Here is a 23,115-nt window from a genome sequence, read left to right as displayed (position 1 = left end):
GTGAATGGTTGTTGCTGTAGAGAAAAGATCTTGTTGGGCATCTCAGACAGTTGTTGTTGGAGTTTCACACTGGTGATCACCGTGGGCTGTCAATGCTGCAGCTCCAAGTGTAGATCTCACCTTGTCGGTTGTTCCTAGTTGTCGCTGTAGCATGAAGAGTTGGGGTCATCGGAGCTTCATGTTGGTGGTCAGCAGAGGAAGCAAGATCTTGGTGCCCATTCACAGTCGCAAAGAGCCAAAAACTTTAGAATGACTCCTTTTCCTCACAGGAAAAGCTGAACGGATGTCAGTTAAGGGCTCTGGACCTGGGAAGGCACCACTTGGTAATCAGAAACTCACTTTAACAGAGGCCAGTAGGAGTCAGGCAGTTCAAGTTGCAGGTCCATACATGTCAAGTGCAGCAGGTCATCTGGAAAGGTACAGGGAGGCCTCTGTCCCTGTAGCTCGGAACAGAAGGCTACCTAATTAGCCCTTGGAGTCACTCAGGTAGCCTGGGTTAAAGGAAGCAAGTCCAGTCTTCCTTTTCAGACATCAGGGAGGAACTGAAGCAGCAGGGCAGTCCTTCTTCTGTACTATCCATAGGTCCAGGAGGGTACTGAAGTGTTGGTTTGGGGGTCCGATATTTACACCTAGTGCCAGCTTTGAATTGGGAGAAACTTCTAGACTTCCCCCTACATTTGGTTCTGAAATTCATTCTTAACTTGCACTGGTCCAAGGATGTCTGAAGTCACAAAAGGCGAGTGTGAAGCTCTTTGTGCGTGAGCTGAGGCAGCTCCATTGAAGTTCATGTGTGCTAGGTGACAGCTCCATGCCTCTCATCAAGTCAGGATGGGACATCCTGACAACACCAAGTCCCTCTTTGTGATCTCTCTGGGAGGAATACACAGAGACCAACAGACAACTACATCAAGTGATATGACCCAGGATACAGGCTGCAGGCACATAGTGGTTTGGATAAGAAAATTCCAAAATCCTAAATGTGCCACTTTCCGAACAGTGACTTAAAATCCAATTTCACCATTAAAGAGGGCTTTAAATTACAATTTATTTGAGTGCAAACATGGCATTTATACCTGTTCCCAAACAAAAGTTATCACGTATTAAGATAACCTCATATTTATCATCTGGGAGAGGTAGACCTTGCAGTAGTGAAAACATTAATTTAATAGTTTTTCACTACCGGGACATGCTTAAAATGATATATCCAACTTTTTAAATAAACTGCATCCTGCCCCATTGGCTGCTAGAGCCTACCCTAGTAGTGACTAATATGTATTATAAAAGGAAGGCTTAGGTCTGTCAAACGGTTTAGTTTTCTAGGTTGAAATTGTGGTTTAAAACTACACAACAGCCTGCAATGGCAGACCTGAGACATGGCGCTACTTATGTGGGTGGCACAATAAGTGCTGCAGGCCCACTAGTAGCATTTACTTTACAGTCCCTGAGTATATGTAGTAGACGTTTGCTAGAGACTTATAAGTAAATTAAAGGTGCCCATTGGGTGTAAGCCAATGTTACTATGCTTATATGAGAGAGCACAGGGGCTTTAGCACTGGTTACCTAAGGCCAATAAAAAATAATTCAGCAAAACAGGAGGAGTGAAAGCAAAACATTGGGGAAGGGAAGAGCCAAGGATGTCAGGTCTAACAGTCATGTTGATGGAGCCCTGCACCAAACTGCAAAAAACATTGAAAGGAACTGCCATGATAGTGGTTCCTGGCAATGCTTTAAGAAATGACGGCCTGCTTGATGTAATTTTTAAATCTGCCAGACAGTATCTCAGTCAGGGCGATGTAGAAACAGGCTGTTCGCCAGAATATAACTCTGGCCCCAAATCTGAATGTAGACATTTTGAAGATGGAAAAAATATCTGCCTGATAAGAGAATTTTCCTATTTGGAGCTTTTTCCACCAAAGAGTCACAAAATAAAATCTTTTAAAGGATGATGTGGTTGGGGTATCGACCTCCGCCCTATTGCAGTCAGCCTGAAATCATGTCTAGGTTCTGAACAACCGTGAACACTGACTTCTTTTTGGCGTTTTACTCTTTCTAGGTGAATTTCCTGAATTCTTTACTAATTTATATCATCAGCACTCCTTATAGGATCATATTCATTTTGGTATAATTTTCCTAATTACGTTTTTCTAGATTTCTAGAAATTAGTTGTGGGATTTTTATTGTGAAGAGCTTTGACTTTTCAATTATTTTGGTACTGCTAAATACTTTACACACTTTTCCTTAAGTTAAGCATGTCTTCTCAGTGCCAGAGCTACCAGGGGTTGAGTCCAGGTTTATTTATTGAACTTGTGTGTTGAATCTGACAACACTTTTGACTTATTACTTGGGACTGGCTCAAATTCTCCCCAACTAATAAACCATTAACTTAAAGGGAGGGAGGGGAAAGATTCTGAAACTGGAATTAACAAGTCTGCTGGTATCTCCACCACGGAATCTGGGCATTAACAGTTAAAGCTCTTGGAATGGAGAATAACATGTGGAACACCAGATCCTTTACCTCGTAAGGATTTGTGACTCTTGTGAATTTACTGCACACATTTTCCATCTGCTTTGAGAAGATGGAAAATGTCAGGCAACCTAAAGGTGGTTTTACTGGGTACAGACATGTACCAAGTAAAATCAAGACAGGGATTCCCGAACACTGTAATTTTGGGTATGGGAATACTAGCACAATCAGATTCAGTTGGCGTGATATCACTCTAGAGATACCTCTCTGACCGGCTCATAATGAAGGCCTATGTGTACAGTGAGGTCCAAATTTGTCTACTCTTTCAGGATTTGATATACAGTACTTTCATAATTCCTGTTAAAAGGAGAAGCATCTTATTCAAGGACATTTCTACTTTTCATAAGGCATACAGTATTTACTGATTTGCTATGTCCACATCTGTATTGCAAAGCATACAGAGTGTGCTCATATACATACAATAGATTGACTTATCCCTGGTTTCTTTCCGATTCTAGTGCAGGTAATAAGAAATAGAATCATATATAGAATTTTTTTATTTTATTCTTTTAAGAAGTTGTCATAATTCAGCTTTAGAGCTGTTAAAAATACAGAGAACTCACCAAAAAACATAGTCCTCGATTTAGAATTTGACGGACAGATTACTCAAATTCACAGGTGACGGAGTACCCTGTCCTCCAATCTTCCATTGGCTTAGTTGATGGAAAAATTCCTCCTATGTCCTGATGGAGTAGGGGCCATGGTAGGAAGGACGTTACACTGTCTGCCTTATTAATGGTGGACAGTGTAATGTCCTTTTTCCTGTCCATCATTGTCATGAAAAACCTCAGGGGCTCAGTAGTATTTGTTTCTCTGAAACAAACTCCTGCTTTGGGAGTTAGTTTCAGAAAAACAAAATATTTTGAAAAGTTTGGTGACCGGCCATCATACCTTATGACGGTCATCCACATTAATTTATGTACATTGACAGGAACCGCTACAATGGAGTTTCTTTCCAATTTAAAGCGATGGCAACATGGCCTGCTGTAATCTTTAAATTTGGCAGGCCATACTCAGTCAGAGTGGCAGATGTAATGTTCTCAATCACCCTGATGGATGGAGTGCTGTCCATCAGACATTAAATCAAGCCCTTACTCTGCAAACCAAAAAACATGAAAGGCCACAATTTTGAATGGTAATAAAATGAAGGACCACAATTTCCAATCGTAGTAAAAACACATTTTACTTTGAACATTATTTATAACTTCTGTAAAAATTAGAATAAAAAGGGACAGCTTTTCACTTAATTCCTGCTTGAATTTTACATAATCATAATTAATGCTACAGTCTTCTGAAAAACAGGTCGTTCAAAACTGATTACCCATCAGCTTTTCAAGGCACTGTGTGTAGGAAAAATGTGGTCACAAATAAATGTCTCTAAGGGAGAGAAAAACATTGCTTTAAAAAATGAGTCATATGGGTGTATAGGTGTTGCCTTCCAGTTCCTGAGATTGAATGGTCCTTGTCCGTGTACCACTGGAAAAAGAAGATAGACAAATCAGTTTCAGTTAATATCCGTTCATACCATTCGTTGCATCACTTCATTAGTTTACTATCTTTGCATTTAGGCAATATCAAAAGCAAAAGATCATATAAGACTGGAGTTTTAAGCCTGTACAAGATTAAGGGCCTAAATTAGAGTTGGCGAACGGGGATGGATTTCCCATCCACCTTAGCTCAAGTACATTGTGTTCTTTGAATGGATGTAATTTAGGGATCGCCAGTGGTTGCAGCTGTATCCCTTGGCTTGCTCCTTGCACCCCCTGACACTGTTTTTAAGACCCCTGCCTCAGGGGTGGCAAAATGAGTGCCTGGAACACAGTGGTAGCTTGTTCATATGGACAGTGGTTTGGGGTTCACTTTTCTTGTTTTCTGTCAATTGTTTTACTACACCAATAGTGAATAATATATTATTTACTATTAGTGTGATAACAATGGAGTACAATTAGCTGCAATATGACTATTTCTGTCAGCTTAGGTAAGCTAAACTTGCTTTTAAATGTATGCTTTGTGTTCTTGCAAGTGAGAGGGAGTTTATGTGAAAGAGAAGTATGCAGTGTATGTGTATGTGTGAGCATGTGTGTGTTAGTCAAAGTAAAGATCAAACGACATATGAGGTCGCTTTTACTGCCCCTGGCATTTTGGCCAATTGACGTCCACGGTTCTTTGATACTTGTAATCAGGTGGACGGAATATCTGTCACATCTGGGGCATAGTAACTCATTCCCCAAACTCAAAATCAAGCCTCAGAACTGGAAACTGGATTATATGTGTTGCAAAGTCATCCTGTGCCCTGGGCACCCCCCAAATTTTTGCTGACTGATGCTGGTGGTAACCGATTTTGACTGACCCCGGGCTTTGCCTAACCAGGCCCAGGGCCAGTGCTGAGCTGAAAGGACACATTAGAATACAGTTAAAACAACCAACATATACTAGGGTACACTATGGTATGGTGGGGTACCCCCTGTAATTGGCATGACCTACCCCATAGGACCCTAGTATAACTATATTGAAGGGCAGGGGATTGAAACTACCTAGAAGTCCCCAGTACCCTGGGGTATGGCAGTTTAGAGGCCAGCAGAGCAGCTTTCTCTGCACTAGCATGTGTGCAGTGCTGAAGCCTGAGGTCAGTTTAAAAGCAGCACTGGTTGCCAGGACTGCTTTTAAACAGTACATTGTGCCCAAAATCGACTTCGGTGGTAGGGGCACTTAAAAATGGAAAACCTACAATGTGTTGGCATATTAGGGACCCCCAGGGTCTCCGATAGGTATCCCTGGGGTGGGGGACAGTTATCTATATGGTACACCCTTATAAAATGAGTTTTTATATGCCTGGGTAAAGTGGAATTTCACATTTCACTCCCCACATTATGTTAAAGTGCTGGTCAAATTCGACTTTGATGCTAGGAGCACTTGGCAAAGAAGATCTGCAATATTTCTGCAGATTTAGAACCCCTAAATTCTCCCCTAGTTGCACAGGGGGTGGGTGTCCTGTAGAAATTAGGGAAATACTTATAACATATTTTTTGTAAGCCCTGGTGCTAGAATACTGGCCCAAGTCATTTTCCCAATTGCAAATCCCATGGGCCATAGGCTAACATGGGAGGGAATTATTAAAGAATAACTACTGATAGGAAGGAGATAGAGCTACCTTTCAAACTCTTAGTAGAATGGTAGGGAAAGATCCAACAATATTATATAGTTGGATTTCTTCTAAAGTGTACATTCGAATTGTTATAAGACTTTCTTGTTTGTAAGTCGAAATTCAGCCTTCCAGTGGTCTGCCCTGATTCGTCAGAGTTAAGTGGATTACCCAGGCTGATTTGAAGAGGTGATAAAGAACCCCTTGGGTTAACAACTCCGCTCGGAGAGCAGTGTGCTGGTCTCTAGAATGCCAGGCCAGGGGGTGGAGTCATAAACCATGCTCTTCAAAGGCAAAGGGGAGGGCTGAGTTTTAGTTTCACTCCTACAATCTAGACCCAGAGTCAGGGCTAGGCTTAAGGAAGGTATGTGCAGATGGTAGGTGGAGAGTCCATGGAAATAAGCCACCCCAGGGGGTGTGTTTAGCCAGCTCTTACCTGCTTGCTGAAAAATCAGCCATTGTGGATTGGAAGATTGGTGCACTCTGGGAGAAAATAATGCCACACTCTACAGGATGTGGTCATAACTATGAGGAGTTACCCTGCTGCTCTCATTGGTCATAGGTGACCTAGTGCTTGACCCAGAGAATTTTGAATAATTATCTGAGAGGGGCAGAGCCCTTCAGATCTGCTGCTTGAAACTTACTGAAGCAAGAAGTGCCCTGCTGAGAAGTTTTGCTGGGCAAAGATTTCTAAGGCCTGGCCTCTGAAAACTGCACCATCCAAAAACTGTAGCCCTGTGGATTACCCTGCTACAAAAGGACTAAGAAGTAGACTCCCTGCAAGCTACAGGTTAACAGAGCTCACCTGGACATCCCCACAAAGAATTACCAGCCTGGAGTACCAGTAGATTTGTATGGGTTTTGTTCAAGTGGATTGCGGGATTGAATGTTTTCACTTTCAAGGACCCTCTTGAAGATTCCAGAACCTTGGATTGTACTTTGGGACTCGCAAGCAGACCTTAAAGAAGGAGTTGTAACTGGACCCTGCTTGCTGAAGAAGGCGGCACAACACAGTGGTGAGAAAATTCTTGATTACAATTTCTTAAGGTGTGTCCCTGTCAGAGAAAACAAAATTACTGAAAAGGGCACTGTTGGTTTCTGAGCACTGGAAAGTGACTAATCTTCATTTAAAAGATAAAAATATTACCTATTTTTATAAATTGTTGTTGGACTTTTATTTTGTGTTGTGTCTTAACTATTTACCGAAATATGTATTTTTAAATGCTTTATATACCTGTCTTTGAAGTTAAGCCTGTCTGCTCGCAGCCACGTTACCAAGGGTTGAGCATAGGAATAATTATCTAAGACCAATGCTATGTCCTACCATGTGTTAGTGGCCTTATTGACAGTGGCAGACCTACATTTGCCCTTACCAATAACCCACTTTCCAACATTTGGCACTCAGCTGTGTGGATGAGGACTTGTGTTTAAAAAGTACACCTTTCAGTGAATAATTTAAGATTATAGAAATCCTCTAACAAAACTTTTGAGTTTGATTTTTGGAATTCGGACTAAACTGTTTTTAATCCATTGTTCTGATGTTCCCAAATTGTTCTAAATCTATTGTGCCTAGATTTTTGTGATCCAAAACTAGGGAACCAGGGCGCTGGACTTGGCTAAACTGTTCCAGTTTAAGACGGCTGATCTTAGGGAACAGTGTAGGCTTAGGGGGTTGCGTGCTGCTAAGAAAATGAGGAAGGCATGGTTGCTTAAGTCCCTAAACGCCAGGGCAGCTGAGGAGAACCCAGGGGGTGGGAAGATGTTCCCCCCAACCTCACGCGAGAGAGGGGTGAGGATGAGATCTTTTCCATTGTGACTAGTGGTAACCAGGTGAATCAAGGGGGTCTTGGATTGGGGAAGGGTCTCTTACTCAGGTACGACTACTGTAAATGTAAAATGTAAATTGATACTTGTATAGCGCACTACTCACCCGCAAGGGTCTCAAGGCGCTTGTACGAATACCACTGTGGAACCCGTCCTGGCTTTCCTTGTGAGGCGTCCACTCCTGGGCACCCCCAGGGTGAAGACCAGGCATCCTTAGCATTGTGGGGGCCGTTGTGGAGATTAAGCAAGCTATTGCCCAGAGTTGCAGAGTGGGACTCCATGATCAGAATAGGCACCGAGGCGAGAATTATCAGGTCCGTGGAATTTTGAGCCCAAGACCCACCGAGGCAGGGAATTGAACCCTGGTCCCGGGCTAGACCTCTGCATCAGGGTCTGCCGCTCTAACCATTGAGCCACACTTCTCCACTGTCCCTTTCAGATAGACAGCTTCAGGCTCAATTAGAGTTGATTGCCTTGGAGAAGGAGAAATCCAAATTGGCTAAGACAAAACAGGAGAGGGAGGAGGGGAAAGGAAATGGTGGCAGCGAAAGTGAGGAAGATGCTGAGGTGTCCAGGGGTGGTAGATTTGAACCTAAACTTCCCAAGGGCATAATACCCAAGGACACTGAGGGGGATGACATTGACAGGTGGCTAGCAGCTTTTGAGAGGGCCCTTAAAATGAGTAGGGTCCACTCTAGGGATTGGGGTGCACTCCTGTGGGAGTTAATTTCAGTAGCTGGGAGGGATAGGCTCCTAACCCTGAAGGGAGAGGATGCAGAATCATACCAGCAGATGAAGGCATGCTTAGTCAAGAGATTTGGTCTGACTCCAGAGCAGTAAAGGGTGAAGTTTAGAGAAATTGAGTTGAAAGTCTTAGACTTTGTGGATGTTTCAGTAAAGGCACTGGAAGGCTGGATTGTTGATAACAAAGTTGACACATATGAGGGATTGTATAATTTGTTTTTGAAAGAACACATTTTGACTCATTGTGCAGAAGAGAAGTTATGCCAGAATCTAATGGACTCTAAGCTGACAGACCCTAGAGAGTTGGGGGAATCAGCTGATGAGTGAGTGAGAACCCGGGTTTCCATTCAGCACCAGGGGGGGGGGGGGTGACCAGAAAAAAGGAGGACAGGTGCCTCCCCAGGGGAAAGCCCATGGAAATGAAGGTCAAAAACCTAAGGAGTCCTCCAGTGACCCACAACAACCTGCACAAGGTGGGGTGGCCCGAACCAACCCAAATTCAAAGGGAAGGGGTTTCAGGGAAAGCCTGGTAGGTTCTTTGACCCCTCAAAGATGGGTAAGTGATTTGACTGTAACCAGCCAGGGCATAAGCAGGGATATGCTGACTGCACCAAGTAGTTCCCCCCTAAGGGGCCATCCAGCGGAGGATCTGAGATTGCCAGTGTCAGTGTAGGGGTGGAGAGTAGTGCTCCAGAGAGGGGTAGTCAGGTGGTGGAAGCAAGCTTAGTGTCCCTTGGAGGGGTGAATATTGCCAACCTTGCTGCCTTACCTCCAAACATGGACAAGTACAGGCAGAGTCCTAAAGTGAATGGGGCTGAGGTTGAGGCTATCAGAGACATTGGGGCTAGTGTAACTATGGGCCCGGATGAAATGGTGCCTTCAGAGAGGTTGTTACCTTGTGAGTTTCATCAGATGACATATGCATACAGCACTACCAAACTCCGTCCAATGGCTGTGGTGGATTTGGAATGGGGTGGTGTGACAGGCCCTATGAAGGTAGCTGTGTCAGAGGTGCTTCCAGTCCAGTGTTTACTGGGCAATGACCTTGAAGCCTCTGTGTGGTCAGAGGTGGAGAGAGGACTCCATAAGAAAATATTGGAGCTCCCTGAGTGGGTATGTGCTGTACTAGGTCACAGACTAGCCAGAAGGGAGGGGCTAGACACACGGACCCTGGAAAAGGGCCAAGCATCCAAGGGCAAGGGCACTGGGCCTGGTGAGCCAGCCCAGGGAACTCCAGAGGTACAGGAAGAATCTAACCCTGATGCGGAGGATCTGACCTCTGAGGGAGGGACTCCATCCCTGCCAGAGCTGTCAGATTTGGCAGAACTGACAGGAGCAGGCAGACCCTCCAGAGAGAAGTTCAGTCAGGGACAAAACCCTGAAGGGCATGATAAATGGGTTGTCGGAGAAACTCAGGAGGAGATGGGATGTTTTCCTCCCATGCCTACTGTTTGCCTACAGGGAGGTGCCACAGAAAGGGGTTGGTTTCAGTTCCTTTGAGCTGCTGTTTGGACGCCCTGTGAGGGGGCCATTGAACCTGCTAAGAGAGTCTTTAGAGAAGCCTCTTAAAGAAGCCAAGGACAATATGCTTGATTATGTCCTAGGCCTGAGATCTAGAATGGCAGAGTACACGTACAAGGCAAACAGAAAACTGTAGGCCAGTCAGGAGCTCATGAAGCACTGGTAGGATCAAAAAGCTACTATGCCTGAGTATACTTGAGGACAGTTGGAGTGGGTGTTGGAGCCTGTGGCTCCCAGGGCCCTCCACAACAAGTGGAGTGGGCCCAATCCAATCTTAGAAAAGAAGGGTGAGGTTACCTATTTAGTTGGCCTTGGCAAACCCAGGAACCCTCACAGGGTCCTGCATGTGAACAGATTGAAACCCCACCATGACAAGGCAGACATGACACTGTTACTGGTCACTGATGAGGGTGTGGAGGAGGAAACTGAGCTTGAAGCAAGCCCAGGGAACTCCAGAGGTACAGGAAGAATCTAACCCTGATGCAGAGGATCTGACCTCTGAGGGAGGGACTCCATCCCTGCCAGAGCTGTCATATTTGGCAGAAATGACAGGAGCAGGTAGACCCTCCAGAGAGGAGTTCAGTCAGGGACAGCGTGACTGTCCCAACCTTGGGAGCTTGAGGCAGATTGCTTCCAAGCAAGAGGAGGGGGATGACAGTGGGTTTCACAAATTCTCCTGGGAAGATGGACTGCTTTATACTGAGGTCAGAAACCTCAAGTAAGGGGCCACCCGGAGTTTGGTGGTGCCCCAGAAGTACAGAGAGTTCATCCTGACTTTGGGTCATGATATCCCCTTGGCAGGACAATTGGGACAGACAAAGACATGGAACAGGTTGGTGAACGATTTCTACTGGCCCAATATGTCTGAAAAGGTAAAGGAGTTTTGCAGCTCCTGTGTCACTTGTCAGGCCAGTGGCACGGCAGGGGTAAGACAAAGGCTCCCTTAATACCACTGCCAGTGGTTGCCGTTCCTTTTGAAAGGGTGGGGATGGACATTGTTGGTCCCCTGGACCCACCTACTGCATCAGGGAAAAGGTATATCTTAGTGGTGGTTGACCATGCTACTAGATACCCTGAAGCCATACCTCTTAGAACCATTGATGCTCCTGCGGTGGCTAGAACCCTGCTTGGTGTTTTCACCAGAGTGGGTTTTCCAAAAGAGGTGGTGTCAGATAGGGGCGCAAACTTCCTGTCCAGCTATCTGACTGCTATGTGGGATGAGTATGCTGTTAACTACAAGTTCACCACCCGCTATCACCCATAAGCAAATGGTCTTGTTGAGAGATGCAACAAAACCCTGAATGGGTTGTCAGAGAAACTCAGGAGGATATGGTATGTTCTCCTCCCATAACTACTGTTTGCCTACAGGGAGGTGCCACAGAAAGGGGTTGGTTTCAGTCCCTTTGAGCTGCTGTTTGGACACCCTGTGAGGGGGCCATTGAACCTGATAAGAGAGTCTTTAGAGAAGCCTCTTAAAGAAGCTAAGGACAATGTGCTTGATTATGTGCTAGGTCTGAGATCTAGAATGGCAGAGTACACGTACAAGGCAAGCAGAAAACTGTAGGCCAGTCAGGAGCTCATGAAGCACTGGTAGGATAAAAAAACTACTATGCCTGAGTATACTCCAGGACAGTTGGAGTGGGTGTTGGAGCCTGTGGCTCCCAGGGCCCTCCATACCAAGTGGAGTGGGCCCAATCCAATCTTAGAAAAGAAGGGTGAGGTTACCTATTTGGTTGACCTTGGCACCCCCAGGAACCCTCACAGGGTCCTGCATGTGAACAGATTGAAACCCCACCATGACAGGGCAGACATGACGATGTTACTGGTCACTAATGAGGGTGTGGAGGAGGAAACTGAGCCTGTGCCTGACCTCCTCTCCGCTAATGTGCAAGATGGGTCTGTGGAAGGAGTTGTACTTTCTCCCAAATTGACAGACCAGCAGCACAGAGACTGTAAGCAGGTGCTGGAGCAGTTTGCTGGCCTGTTCTCTTTGACCCCAGGCATCACTGAGTGGTGTGTGCACCACATTGACACTGGTGACAGCCTAACTGTCCAAAATAAACTGTACAGGTTGTCTGACCATGTCAGAGCCAGCATTAAAGCTGAGGTTGCTAAGATGCTGGAACTGAGGGTAATTGAACCGTCTGAGAGTCCATGGGCCAGTCCAGTGGTGCTGGTACCTGAACCTAATCCTCAGGGGGACCCAAGGAATTAAGGTTCTGTGTGGACTACAGAGGTTTGAATGCAGTCACAAAGACTGATGCTCACCCTATACGTAGAGCTGATGAGCTCATTGATAGGTTAGGGGCCGCTATGTACCTGAGTACTTTTGATTTGAATTCAGGTTACTGGCAGATTGCCCTCACTGATGGAGCAAAGGAGAGGTCAGCAATCTCCACACCAGAGGGACATTATCAATTCAAGATAATGCCCTTTGGGTTAAAGAATGCACCTGCCACCATCCAAAGGTTGGTGAACAGGGTCTTGTCTGGGTTGTAACTGTTCAGTGCAGCTTACCTGGATGATATAGCTGTTTTCAGTTCTACCTGGGGGGATCACTTAAACCACCTAAGGGAAGTGCTATAGGCCATGCACCAGGCAGGCCTGACTATTAAGGCAAGCAAGTGCCAAATAGGGCAGAGTTATGTGGTGTACCTGGGCCACCTGGTAGGTAGGTGGAGGCCATGTACAGCCTCTCCAATCTAAAATTCAAACTATCTTGAATTAGACAGTTCCTGTTACCCAGACTCGGATCAGGGCATTCCTTGGACTGACAGGGTACTATAAAAGGTGTGTTCAATATTATGGGACCATTGTGGGGGCCCCTAACAGAACTGACTTCTAAAAAGAGGCCCAAAAAAGGTGATTTGGACCGCCGAGTGTCAGAAGGCTTTTGTCACTCTGAAAGCAGCTATGTGTTCAGCACCAGTGGTACTGGCCCCTGACTACACAAAATAATTTGTAGTTCAGACATATGCTTCAGAGCAAGCGATTGGGGCAGCGTTATCACAGCTAAATGAAGGGGGCCTTGATCAGTCAGTTGTCTTTATTAGGAGGAGGCTTCTTTCCAGAGAGCAGAGGTGGAGTGCTCTGGTGTGGTCCCTGAACAAGTTGCGACCATATTTGTTTGGGACTCACTTTCGTGTTCATATTGACCACAGGCCTCTCAGATGGCTCATGCAGGTCAGAGGGGAGAATCCCAAGCTGTTAAGGTGGTCCATTTCCCTACAGGGAATGGACTTTACAGTGGTACACAGACCTGGGGTTGCCCATGCAAATGCAGAGGGACTTTCCAGATTTTTCCACTTAGCTGATGAGGACTACCAGGGTGTAGGTTAGTAACCCATCACCTTTCGTTTGGGGGGAGCTATAATGAAAAGTCATCCTGGGCACCCCCCAACTTTTTGCTGACTGATGCTGGTGGTAACTGATTTTGACTGACCCTGGGCTCTGCCTAACCAGGCCCAGGGCCAGTGCTGAGCTGAAAGGAACACATTAGAAAACACCCAGCATACACTAAAGTACACTATGGTATGGAGGGGCACCCCAGTTATTGGCATGACCTACCCATAGACCCCTAGTATATAATAGGGCAGGGGACTGAAACTACCTAGAAGTCCCACGTATCCTAGGGTATGACAGTTTAGAGGCTAGCAGCTTTTTCTGCACTAGCATGTTTGCAGTGCTGAAGACTGAGGTCAGTTTAAAAGCAGGACTGGTTGCCTGGACTGTTTTTAAACAGTAAATTGTGCACAAACTCGACTTTGGTGGTAGGGGCACTTAAAAAGGGAAAACCTACAATGTTTTGGCATATTAGGGACCCCCCAGGGTCTCCTAGGTATCCCAGGGGTAGGGGGTCAGTTATCTATAAGGCACACCCTTATAAAATGAGTTTTTTATGCCTGGGTAAAGTGAAATTTCGCATTTCACTCCCCACATTTTGTTAAGGTGCTGCTCAGATTCGACTTTGATGCTAGGAGCACTGGGTAAGGAGGATCTACAATATTTTTTGCAGATTCGGAACCCCTAAAGTCTACCCTAGTTGCACAGGGTGTGGGAGTCCTGTAGAAATTAGGGAAATACTTATAAAAAATGTTTTTATAAGCCCTAGTGCTAGAAAACTGGCCCAAATCATTTTCCCAATTTCAAATCCCATGGCCCATAGATTAACATGGCAGGGAGTTAATAAAAACATAACTCCTGATAGGAAAGAGATAGAGCTACCTTTCAAACTCTTACTAGAATGGTAGGAAACATATAACAATATTTTATTTTTGGATTTCTCCTAAAGTGCACATTCAAGAAGTTGTAAGACGTTCTTGTTTGTAAGTCCAAATTCAGCCTTCCAGTAGTCTGCCCTGATTGGTCAGAGTTAAGTGGATTCGCCAGGCTGCTTTGAAGAGGTGATAAAGAACCCTTTGGGTTAACAACTCTCCTTGGAGGGCAGTGTGCTGGTCTATGGGAATGCCAGGCGAGGGGTGGAGTCGTAAACCATGCTCTTCAAAGGCAGAGGGGAGGCCTGAGTCTCAGTTTCACTCTTACACTCTTGACCCAGAGTCAGGGCTAGGCTTAAGGAAGATAGGTATGTGCAGATGGTAGGGAGAAAGTCCATGGAAATAAGCCATCCCAGGGGGTGTGTTTAGCCAGCTCTTACCTCCTTGCTGGAAATCAGCCATTTTGGATTTGGAAGATTGGTGCTCTCTGGGACAAAATAATGCCACACTCTACAGGATGTGGTCATAACTATAAAGGAGTTACCCTGCTCCCATTGGTCAGAAATGACCTGGTGTTTAACCTAGAGAATTTTGAATAAGTATCTGAGAGGGGCAGAGCCCTCCAGATCTGCTGCTTGAAATTTACTGAAGAAAGAAGTGCTCTGCTGAGAGGTTTTGCTGTGCAAAGATTTCTAAGGCCTGACCTCTGAAAACTGCACCATCTGAAAACTGCAGCCCTGTGGATTACCTTGCTACAAAAGGACTAAGAAGTAGACTCCCTGCAAGCTACAGGTTAACAGAGCTCACCTGGACATCCCCACAAAGAATTCCCAGCCTGGAGTACCAGTGGATTTGTAAGGGTTTTCTTCAAGTGGATTGCGGAATTGAAGTTTCACACTTTCAAGGACCCTCCTGGAGATTCCAGAGCCTTGGATTGTGTGTTGAATACTTTGAGACCCTCAAGCAGAACTTAAGGAAGGAGTTCTAACTGAACCCCGCTTGCTATAGAAGGCGGCGCAACACAGTGGTGAGAAAATTCTTGATTACAATTTCTTAAGGTGTGTCCCTGTCAGAGAAAACGAAATGACTGAAAGGGGCACTGTTGGTTTCTAAGCACTAGAAAGTGACTACCGTATTTTCCGGCGCATAAGACGACTGGGCGTATAAGACGACCCCCTACCTTTCTTGATAAAATGTAGGTTTCGTGCTATACTCGCCGTATAAGACTACTCCCTCTTCCTATGCAGTCCTGCATAGCCATAGCCATTTTGAGAATTTATTTTGGGCTTATTAGTGATTCTAGTAAAGTGATAAAGTAAAGTGTAAAGAACTGTCCTGTTCCTATATATAACTGTCCTGTTCCTATATATTTTGAATATGGGCATAGTCCTGTTGGTGCCTCATCTTGGTGTCTATAGTTACTGTTACCATATATTCTGTAGAATGCAAAAGTCAAAGTGGAGGTACGGTACTGTCGGTAGTGGGGTTGCTCTCATACGGGACAATGGATCTTTCTGATTATGGCACTTACTATTTTTGAACCTTCATGAGGAAATTCCTACCCATGATCTTGCTAGCATTAAGAGATTTGGAAAGCGGGTGAAGGAGGTCTCTGGAGTTATCATAGTTTTAGTACCGTGTGGATCTTGTCTTTCAATCCTGTCTTGTTGATGGACATGCGATTGCAGGAAGCTGGCTCTGTATATACTATACCAAAGTGAGGTATAGTGTGCACAGTCTCCAGTGGAACCCCAAGGGTAGGCAGAGGTAAAAGTAGAGAGCACCTTATTCTCGGTTTGTGATAGTGTGGGTGAGCAGTAAGGCTTTATCAGAGGAAAGTGTTAAGCATTTATTGTACACACTCAAAGACTGAACTCAAACCAATTGTTTATATAAACAATATTGCTTTAGTCACAATGTTTTTTTAGAACCATATGAAAAACAGTCACTTATAAACATAAGGCTGTTTGTCATCAAACATGTACGGTAAACATAAAACAGTGCAAGTGGATTAAACTTTTCAAAACTCCAAGCTATTTTTACAGGATTTGCTGGTGTGACAGTTTCCCTTTAAAAGCCTTCAAAATCCTCCTCTTTGTCATCTGATATCATAAGTAAATCAATGAGATCCTGTGGTATATTTGTAAAGCAGTCATCGTATGGATCTAATTCTGTAGCAGATGGTGTGGTCTCGGCTTCGGCTTCGGCTTCCTCTTCATCTTCCCACAAGTAGTCGTCCTCCATACCATCTAATAAATTTGATATGCCACACTTCCCACAAGTAGTCGTCCTCCATACCATCTAATGAATTTTATATGGAACACTTCTTGAAAGACTTGATCACTGTTTCTGCATCAATATAATTCCAGGCTTTTATGACAAACTTGCACAAAACATCCAACTGTGGAGCACGCATGTTTCCTCCTTTTGTGAATGACTTTTTGCTGCTAACCATCCACTCATTCCACTGTTCTCGAATGAGATCTTTAAATGGCTTGTTTAGGCACACATCCAGTGGCTGTACCAACGATGTCAATCCTCCAGGAATAACTGCAGCATCTGTTTTTATTCTTTCCAGCCTTTGCTTGGTGCTGGGAGTTAAATGAGCCCTGAAAACATCCCACACCAGTAGACTATGTTTTTAAACAAGTCCACCTGGTCGCCATAGCTTTACCCATTCTTCATCCATCCAGCCTTTTTCATTCACATGTACAAAACAACAAACAGGAAACTTGAGTTTCAACATTGTTTTTCTTATAAAAATAACCATTGGTCTCAGTTTGCCGCCATCAGCTGTGCATGCAAGTACCACTGTAAAACTGGACTTCTCATGTCCTGTTGTTTTTATTAAAATAGTTTTTTCACCTTTTGGATGGACAGTTTTATTTGCAACCATATCAAAATTCATTGGAGTTTCATCCATATTTCCGATACTACTTAACGCATAGCCATGTTTATTGCACAGCTGTATTACGTAGCAATGGAAACTATGTACTTTGGCACAAGATCTGCAGGTAATTTTTGTGCAATTTTCGTCTTTTGCCTCGGTACCAGATTATGCCTTCCCAAGAATCTAGTACACCAGGATACAGTGGCCTTAACTCTGTTGCTGAGATCTGGGTTAGATTTGGCCCACTGAAGTGCAAACAAACGTATTTTATTTCGTGCCACTACATAACCGCTTTGGCGATGCTCATTCACCATGTCTGCTACATGTTTATCGAGTTCTGGCCAATGTGGGGTCTCTCTTCTTAATGCACATTTACCCCTTGCCATACTCCTTAATGCTTTTTCATTTGCTTTCCAGTCCCAAACCATCTTTTCTGTTACTCTATATTGTCTTACAGCAGCACAGTTATTATGCTCCATGGCAAAGTTTACAACTTTAAGTTTGTAACTGGCTTCATATTTCTTTCTTCTTCCTGCTGCTGGAGCCATGATGGGTTCTTGGCTGTTAGGCATTTGCATACTGTACTGTATGTACTGGTGCTGTACTGTCTAAACCAGTACAGATACTGGTGCTGTGCTGTACTGTCTTCACCACGACATGTATCTGCTCACCAGATTGACTTCCTTTCCTGTCTACAACAACCAGCCAATCACGGCAAGCGATGTACCTGTACTGGTACAGGTATTTCCTGTGCACACTGCATACAAACTCTGCTTGGATTTGGAGGTTTGTAGTTCCTCTCATATTCTAAAACGTGTTGCAGTGTCATCTTTACTATGTGCTCACACTACAGGCCCTCTCCAAGCATCTCCTTTCATTAAACAGCCATGCAGAACAGTGCATTTCAGGCATTATGCGTGTGTATCAAAAGAAGGTTTGTAAGGATTCAACATCCGATCTTAAAAAGAAATGCTGTGTGTTTGTGATTCATCAGGTACCGTAATCACCCTTCAGAAATACCATAACTGCAGCAAAACATTATGTAACGGTACTGTATTGCCGGCGGGAACATTCTACAGTCCCCTTTCAATGGCCATGAACTGAGGAGATGACGTACTGACGCTCCTCTCCTTCCGATGTAGTGAGATTTATGGCCACATCGGAAGGAGAGAGAGACGCCAGATCAGCGCATGTTCCGCTGTGTCTCTAGACTGAAAATACGCAAAATGCCCCGTGAGAGCCTGCTCCCATCGGCACTACGGGACTGTAAAAGACTGCACACCGACGCGATTGGCATCAGCTCCTGGCTCGTGGAAGCGGAGCTCACCATGTCACCTTCTGGAGTAGAGCGGCACGGCTACCGTACAATGCCGGTAAGTGCGTGACAACAGCTGAACCCAGGGACATTGTACCTACTTAGGCATGACACACGGCGGCACTCTCGCGACAGTTCATTACGCTGGGCCCCGAACAGAGTGCCTCCGATTCCGAGCCACAATCTGCTATGGCACAGAGAGTGCGAACGCGCGCAGAGTAAAGCAAGAGCCCAGAGGCCATATTGGAGGGCTCGTGGGTGCTGACTCGTCAAACTTGGTTTTTGCTCCCAATTCGGAGCGTTGCTTCCACTCCTAAAAATTTGGTTCCCGGCGTATAAGACGACCCCCAACTTTCGAGAACATTTTAGGGGGTTAAAAAATGGTCTTATACGCTGGAAAATAGGGTAATCTTTAAAAATTCATATCTCTGGTTCCCTACAGTGGATCTTTTTCGTTTTGGTGTCATTTAAAAGATAACAATATTACCTATTTTCTTAAATTGATGTTGGGCTTTTATTTTGTGTTGTGTCTTAATTATTTACCGAAATAAGTATTTTTAAATGCTTTACATACCTGTCTTTGAAGTTAAGCCTGTCTGCTCGCAGCCACGTTACCAAGTGTTGAGCATAGGAATAATTTTCTAAGACCTAAGCTGGGTCCTATCATGTGTTAGTGGCCTTATTGCTAGTGTTAGACCTACATTTGCCCTTGCCAATAACCCACTTTCCAACAATATGTAATTTAATAAAAAAACACACTCTTGAAAGCAGAAGTGCCAAGTTTCAAAGTAAACCATGAGTGTCTATCTTTTCTCTAACTTCAAATTCTGTTGTCCTCAATATTCCAAAGTTCCTCTTTCAATCATCCAGCCAGTAGCTGTCAATGGCAGCTGGTGACATTTGAAACTGATAAGGCTTAAATGTTCGGTATGGCTGACCTGTGGCGAGTGAGTCCAGAAAGCGAGCCCGACTGTCATTAAGTGGGATCGGGGGAGGGGTGTTCTCCCCCCTAAAAGTTTGAAAAAAGATTGGGAAAATTGTGAATTTTAAAGCAAATCTGAGAAAGCAAGAAGATCAATATGATAATTGTGAAAGTGCAATTATGATATTGATTTGGGATTTCATATGATAATGACGTAGGTAGCTACTTAATCAGTATAACCACAGAACTTCATAACAGATTTTGAGATAACAATTCTGAATACCGCATAGATTTCCTTATTTACTGACATATCTTTGCTAATCTACTGAGGAAATACAAGTTATTGTGATTTGTCGGACTGGACAAAATGAGACAGCAAATAATAAACATTAAAAGGCAGTAGGCACCCTACAAGGTACTTAGGGGCATATTACCAAGGGCCTTATTGCCGCTTTAGCAGGACTTTCTCCCGCTAAAGCGGCGATAATTTTATCGCCCTATTACCTAGCTGTCGCTAACACCAGTTAGCAACAGCTTTAAGGAGATAGCGATCATCTTGGGGCCCACTTTGCATGTCAGTGATAATTATCGCTAATGACATGCAAAGTGGGTGTGCCAAGATGTTAGCGACTGGAAACAGTCGCTAACATCGCTATCTCCTATTATCTACTTTTGGAAATATTCGAACTAAGCGCGAATATCTCCAAAAGCTAACGCCTGCCAAAAGCAGTTCTTAGCCATGTTATCCAATGGAAGGTAGATAACATGGCTAAGAGCATTGTCACGATAATGCATGAATATCGCAGATTTTTCAGCGATATTCATGCATTTTGCAGGATTTTTACCGCTTTTGAGATAAATCTTGATAATATCAAGGTATCTCAGCGGTAAAAATCCTCGGTGCTCGGGGATATAATTTTACCCGCTAACCATGCATAGCGATAATTATCGCTATTGCTTGGTAATATGCCCCTGTATTTCTCATTCAGGAGATGTACTGGAAGTGGCAAGTCTAGGCGCTGCATTGTGCTATTTTAATACACCTGTTACTCTTATTGTATCATTATTTTTTTAGCAGTGGCATTCCTTGGTGCTTTTTAAATTATGACATCTGTGCCAAGCACTGCACCCGTCCCTGTTTTCGTACACTACTGCGATAGGTGTGTTTTCCTTACACTAATTGTTATTTGTGTTGTTTCAATACTCCGTTGCATTTGGCCCCTGTCAAAAATGATAGCTCTTGGCACAGCACTGTACCCTCTTTAAATAAAAACGCGACAGTGTCGCATTTTTACTAATACAATGCCTGAACGGAACCACGTATTTGATGCAGTTGTAAACTAGTGGCTGCTCTTGGGGCTATATTGGGGGTAGCTTGCAGAGCCTGGGGCTGCTCCTGCGCCAAACTTTGTGCTATTTTAACAGTGCTTGATATTTGCATTATATTGGGGCTGATTTAATGAATTGGCTGCTCTTGGCGCTACACTGGGCACTGTTTTAAGACAGCGGTTACTCTTAGCGCTACACAGAACCCTTTTCGAGCCAGTCACTGTGATTTGCGTCGTGTTAGGTCAGGAATAATTCAGTGGCTGCTGTTGGTACTGCTTCTAATGAAGATGTTGTGACCTGTTTTTGATGAATATGACCTGATTTAAATTGCTTGTGACTTCCTTTCGCATAGTACACATCTGCAGCACTGCTCGAAAAAGCAGCATTCAACTGCTGTGTGCTTATTTAATAATACATTTCTATACCTGTTTACACGATTTTAAATTGTTACATTTCTAAATTTGCATATTACTATTCTTTCCTGGGCACAGTGATGTACACACTTTCTGAATGTATTAGGAAGATGTGTAAGGAATGTATTTCAGCCCAGATGTTTCTAAAAATTCCTTGTTGAACAACTTGAGTTGCGATTGTTTTGCTCAGACTTATAGAGGCATAATAGCAAGAACCTCGTTAAAATTATCGCAGTTTTAGCGGCTGGAAACTGCCGCTAAAATGGTGATAACGGGATTGCTAATATGCCTTATAGAAGTCCAATAGAAGCCCAGGTTAGATGTCCTGTACATCTAACCTGGGCTCCTTTTGGAATTCTATACCGCATATTAGCAAGCCCATTATCGCCCTTTTAGCTGCAGTTTCCTGCCGCTAAAACAGCGATAATTTTAACGAGGTTCTTGCTAATATGCCCCTTAGCTTCATGCTAGAGTCTAGCCCACATCTTTGTATAACAATATTTAACAGTTCAGTGAGGCCACTCAGGCCTGCGTTTTTTAAGTATATTTGTAGGCTAAACACGATTTTATGCAGAACTGCTAGTAATATTTGTTTGCATGCTTTTATGGTATTTTTCAAAATTTTACGTCTTGAGTGTCACGAGGGGGGGGGGGGCACCTGTTAAGACCTAGATATACAGAGCTAAACATGGGATCTACCCGATACCGCTGTTTCTTAAAGTGTCTTCTTTACCATAATCCTTCCAGACTTCTAGATGATATATTCTGCAAGTTAGTAAGTTTCACATGTAAAGTCATTTTTCAAAATAGCGTGTAAGTAATACCTATATCTTTGGGGGTCAGGTGCATGCACAGTGTCATTGTAACTAGGAATGGGTATTGAAATAATGGATGTGGTATGTCCGACAGCTAGGCCAAAGGATAGCTCAGTGAGCTGAACGTTCACTACTGCCAAATGTTAGGTTCTTGACATCATCCTCATCCATGTACCGTTCCGTGGCAGTAACCACCATAAAATGGCTGTTTTGTCATTTACATGGCAGTGCTTAGAAAAGGAAGAAGTACGGTATTCAGTTCTACAACCATAACTTTGAGGGAATTTGGATATAGTGCCTAACTTTGTATGGTGTACTGTGTGGAAATCGACTCCTAAATAAGTGCTACAAAAACATCATAAGCAGAATATCCTGAATATATGTATGTGATACTTAACTTCACTTATAGGTACCATGCCAATATACATCTTCAAGGTACATGGGTTTGGAGATAAGAATAGTAAATCTGTACTTCGCTTGACCGAGTTCGGCACTTCAGATTGTGGCTGTGTTAGAAATGGGATCTCTGATTGGCTAAGGCTTGCACCAAAGCCAGGCAGAGACCACCACTCTAGTCAGGGCAAGGGAGTTACACGCCAAAGATAACCCCTGCTCACCCCCTTGGTAGTTTGGCACGAGCAGTCAGGCTTATCCCGGAGGCAATGTGTATAGCGTTTGCGCAACACACACCCAGCAACAACATACCAGGCACAACCCAAAAGGAACTCCACACAAGGTTATATCAGAAATAGCCTTTGTATAATTATAAAACACATTAGAATAGTAATCACACAATATACACTGTGCCAACTGGCACTGGGCAATATTTACAGGGGATTATATACACATGACAAGGCCACTTGGACCACTGTCAGAACCATCAGTTAGTAAAGATAGTAAATGTAGAACATATATTAAACATAGAACACAACCAGTAATTACTGGCAAACACTGTACTTAGCTTAATCCTGAAACATAAACCATATTATGCACAGTATTGTTGTTTTTTCAGTAACACATTTAAGTGTGAAATACATTCTGCGCCAACCTCATAAGCATAAACATATTAGACCATAACCTCCTAAGCATAACTCACATTAGAAAATAATCTCACTAGCATAAACCACAGTAGGCAAATAACCCCATACCTAAACCACAGTTAGAAGAATAAATCACAGTAGAGAATGAACTCAAACATAAACACAGTATGCAAAACCTCATAATCATAAAACCACATTTGGAGGCATAAATCAGGGTGTGTAAATCACAATACAGGAATCCCTTTTCTTAGCACCACATAAATCACATTAGGGCCTGGCGTCCGATAAACCTAACAGTCCCCTTGGCCAACTGGCCTTCTCAATGGGGCTCAAATGCTCTATGTCCAACAAAGTCAGGATGGCTGAAAATGCAGCGAAGTTCGCAGGTACGCAATTGCGCTGGGGCAGAGGAGTGCATCTCA

General features: G+C 43.9%; 1 protein-coding gene across 2 annotated transcripts in view; it reads right to left on the bottom strand.

Moving 5' to 3' along the window:
- Positions 1 to 3,681: 3,681 nt before the first annotated feature.
- Positions 3,682 to 23,115, bottom strand: part of FAP (fibroblast activation protein alpha) — an 830,211-nt gene continuing 810,777 nt past the window's right edge. For both annotated transcript variants that reach the window (XM_086956603.1, XM_086956604.1), the window contains one exon: positions 3,682 to 4,000. In XM_086956603.1, the coding sequence (XP_086812729.1) occupies positions 3,902 to 4,000 (99 nt within the window). In that variant the 3' untranslated portion in view covers positions 3,682 to 3,901. The remainder of the gene's footprint in view (positions 4,001 to 23,115) is intronic.

Source organism: Lissotriton vulgaris, chromosome 2_1 (assembly GCF_964263255.1).
Source record: "Lissotriton vulgaris chromosome 2_1, aLisVul1.2, whole genome shotgun sequence".
NCBI classification, from domain to species: domain Eukaryota; kingdom Metazoa; phylum Chordata; class Amphibia; order Caudata; family Salamandridae; genus Lissotriton; species Lissotriton vulgaris.
The sequence above is the reverse complement of the archived record's forward strand: the minus strand, read 5'-3'. Positions and strand labels throughout refer to the sequence as shown.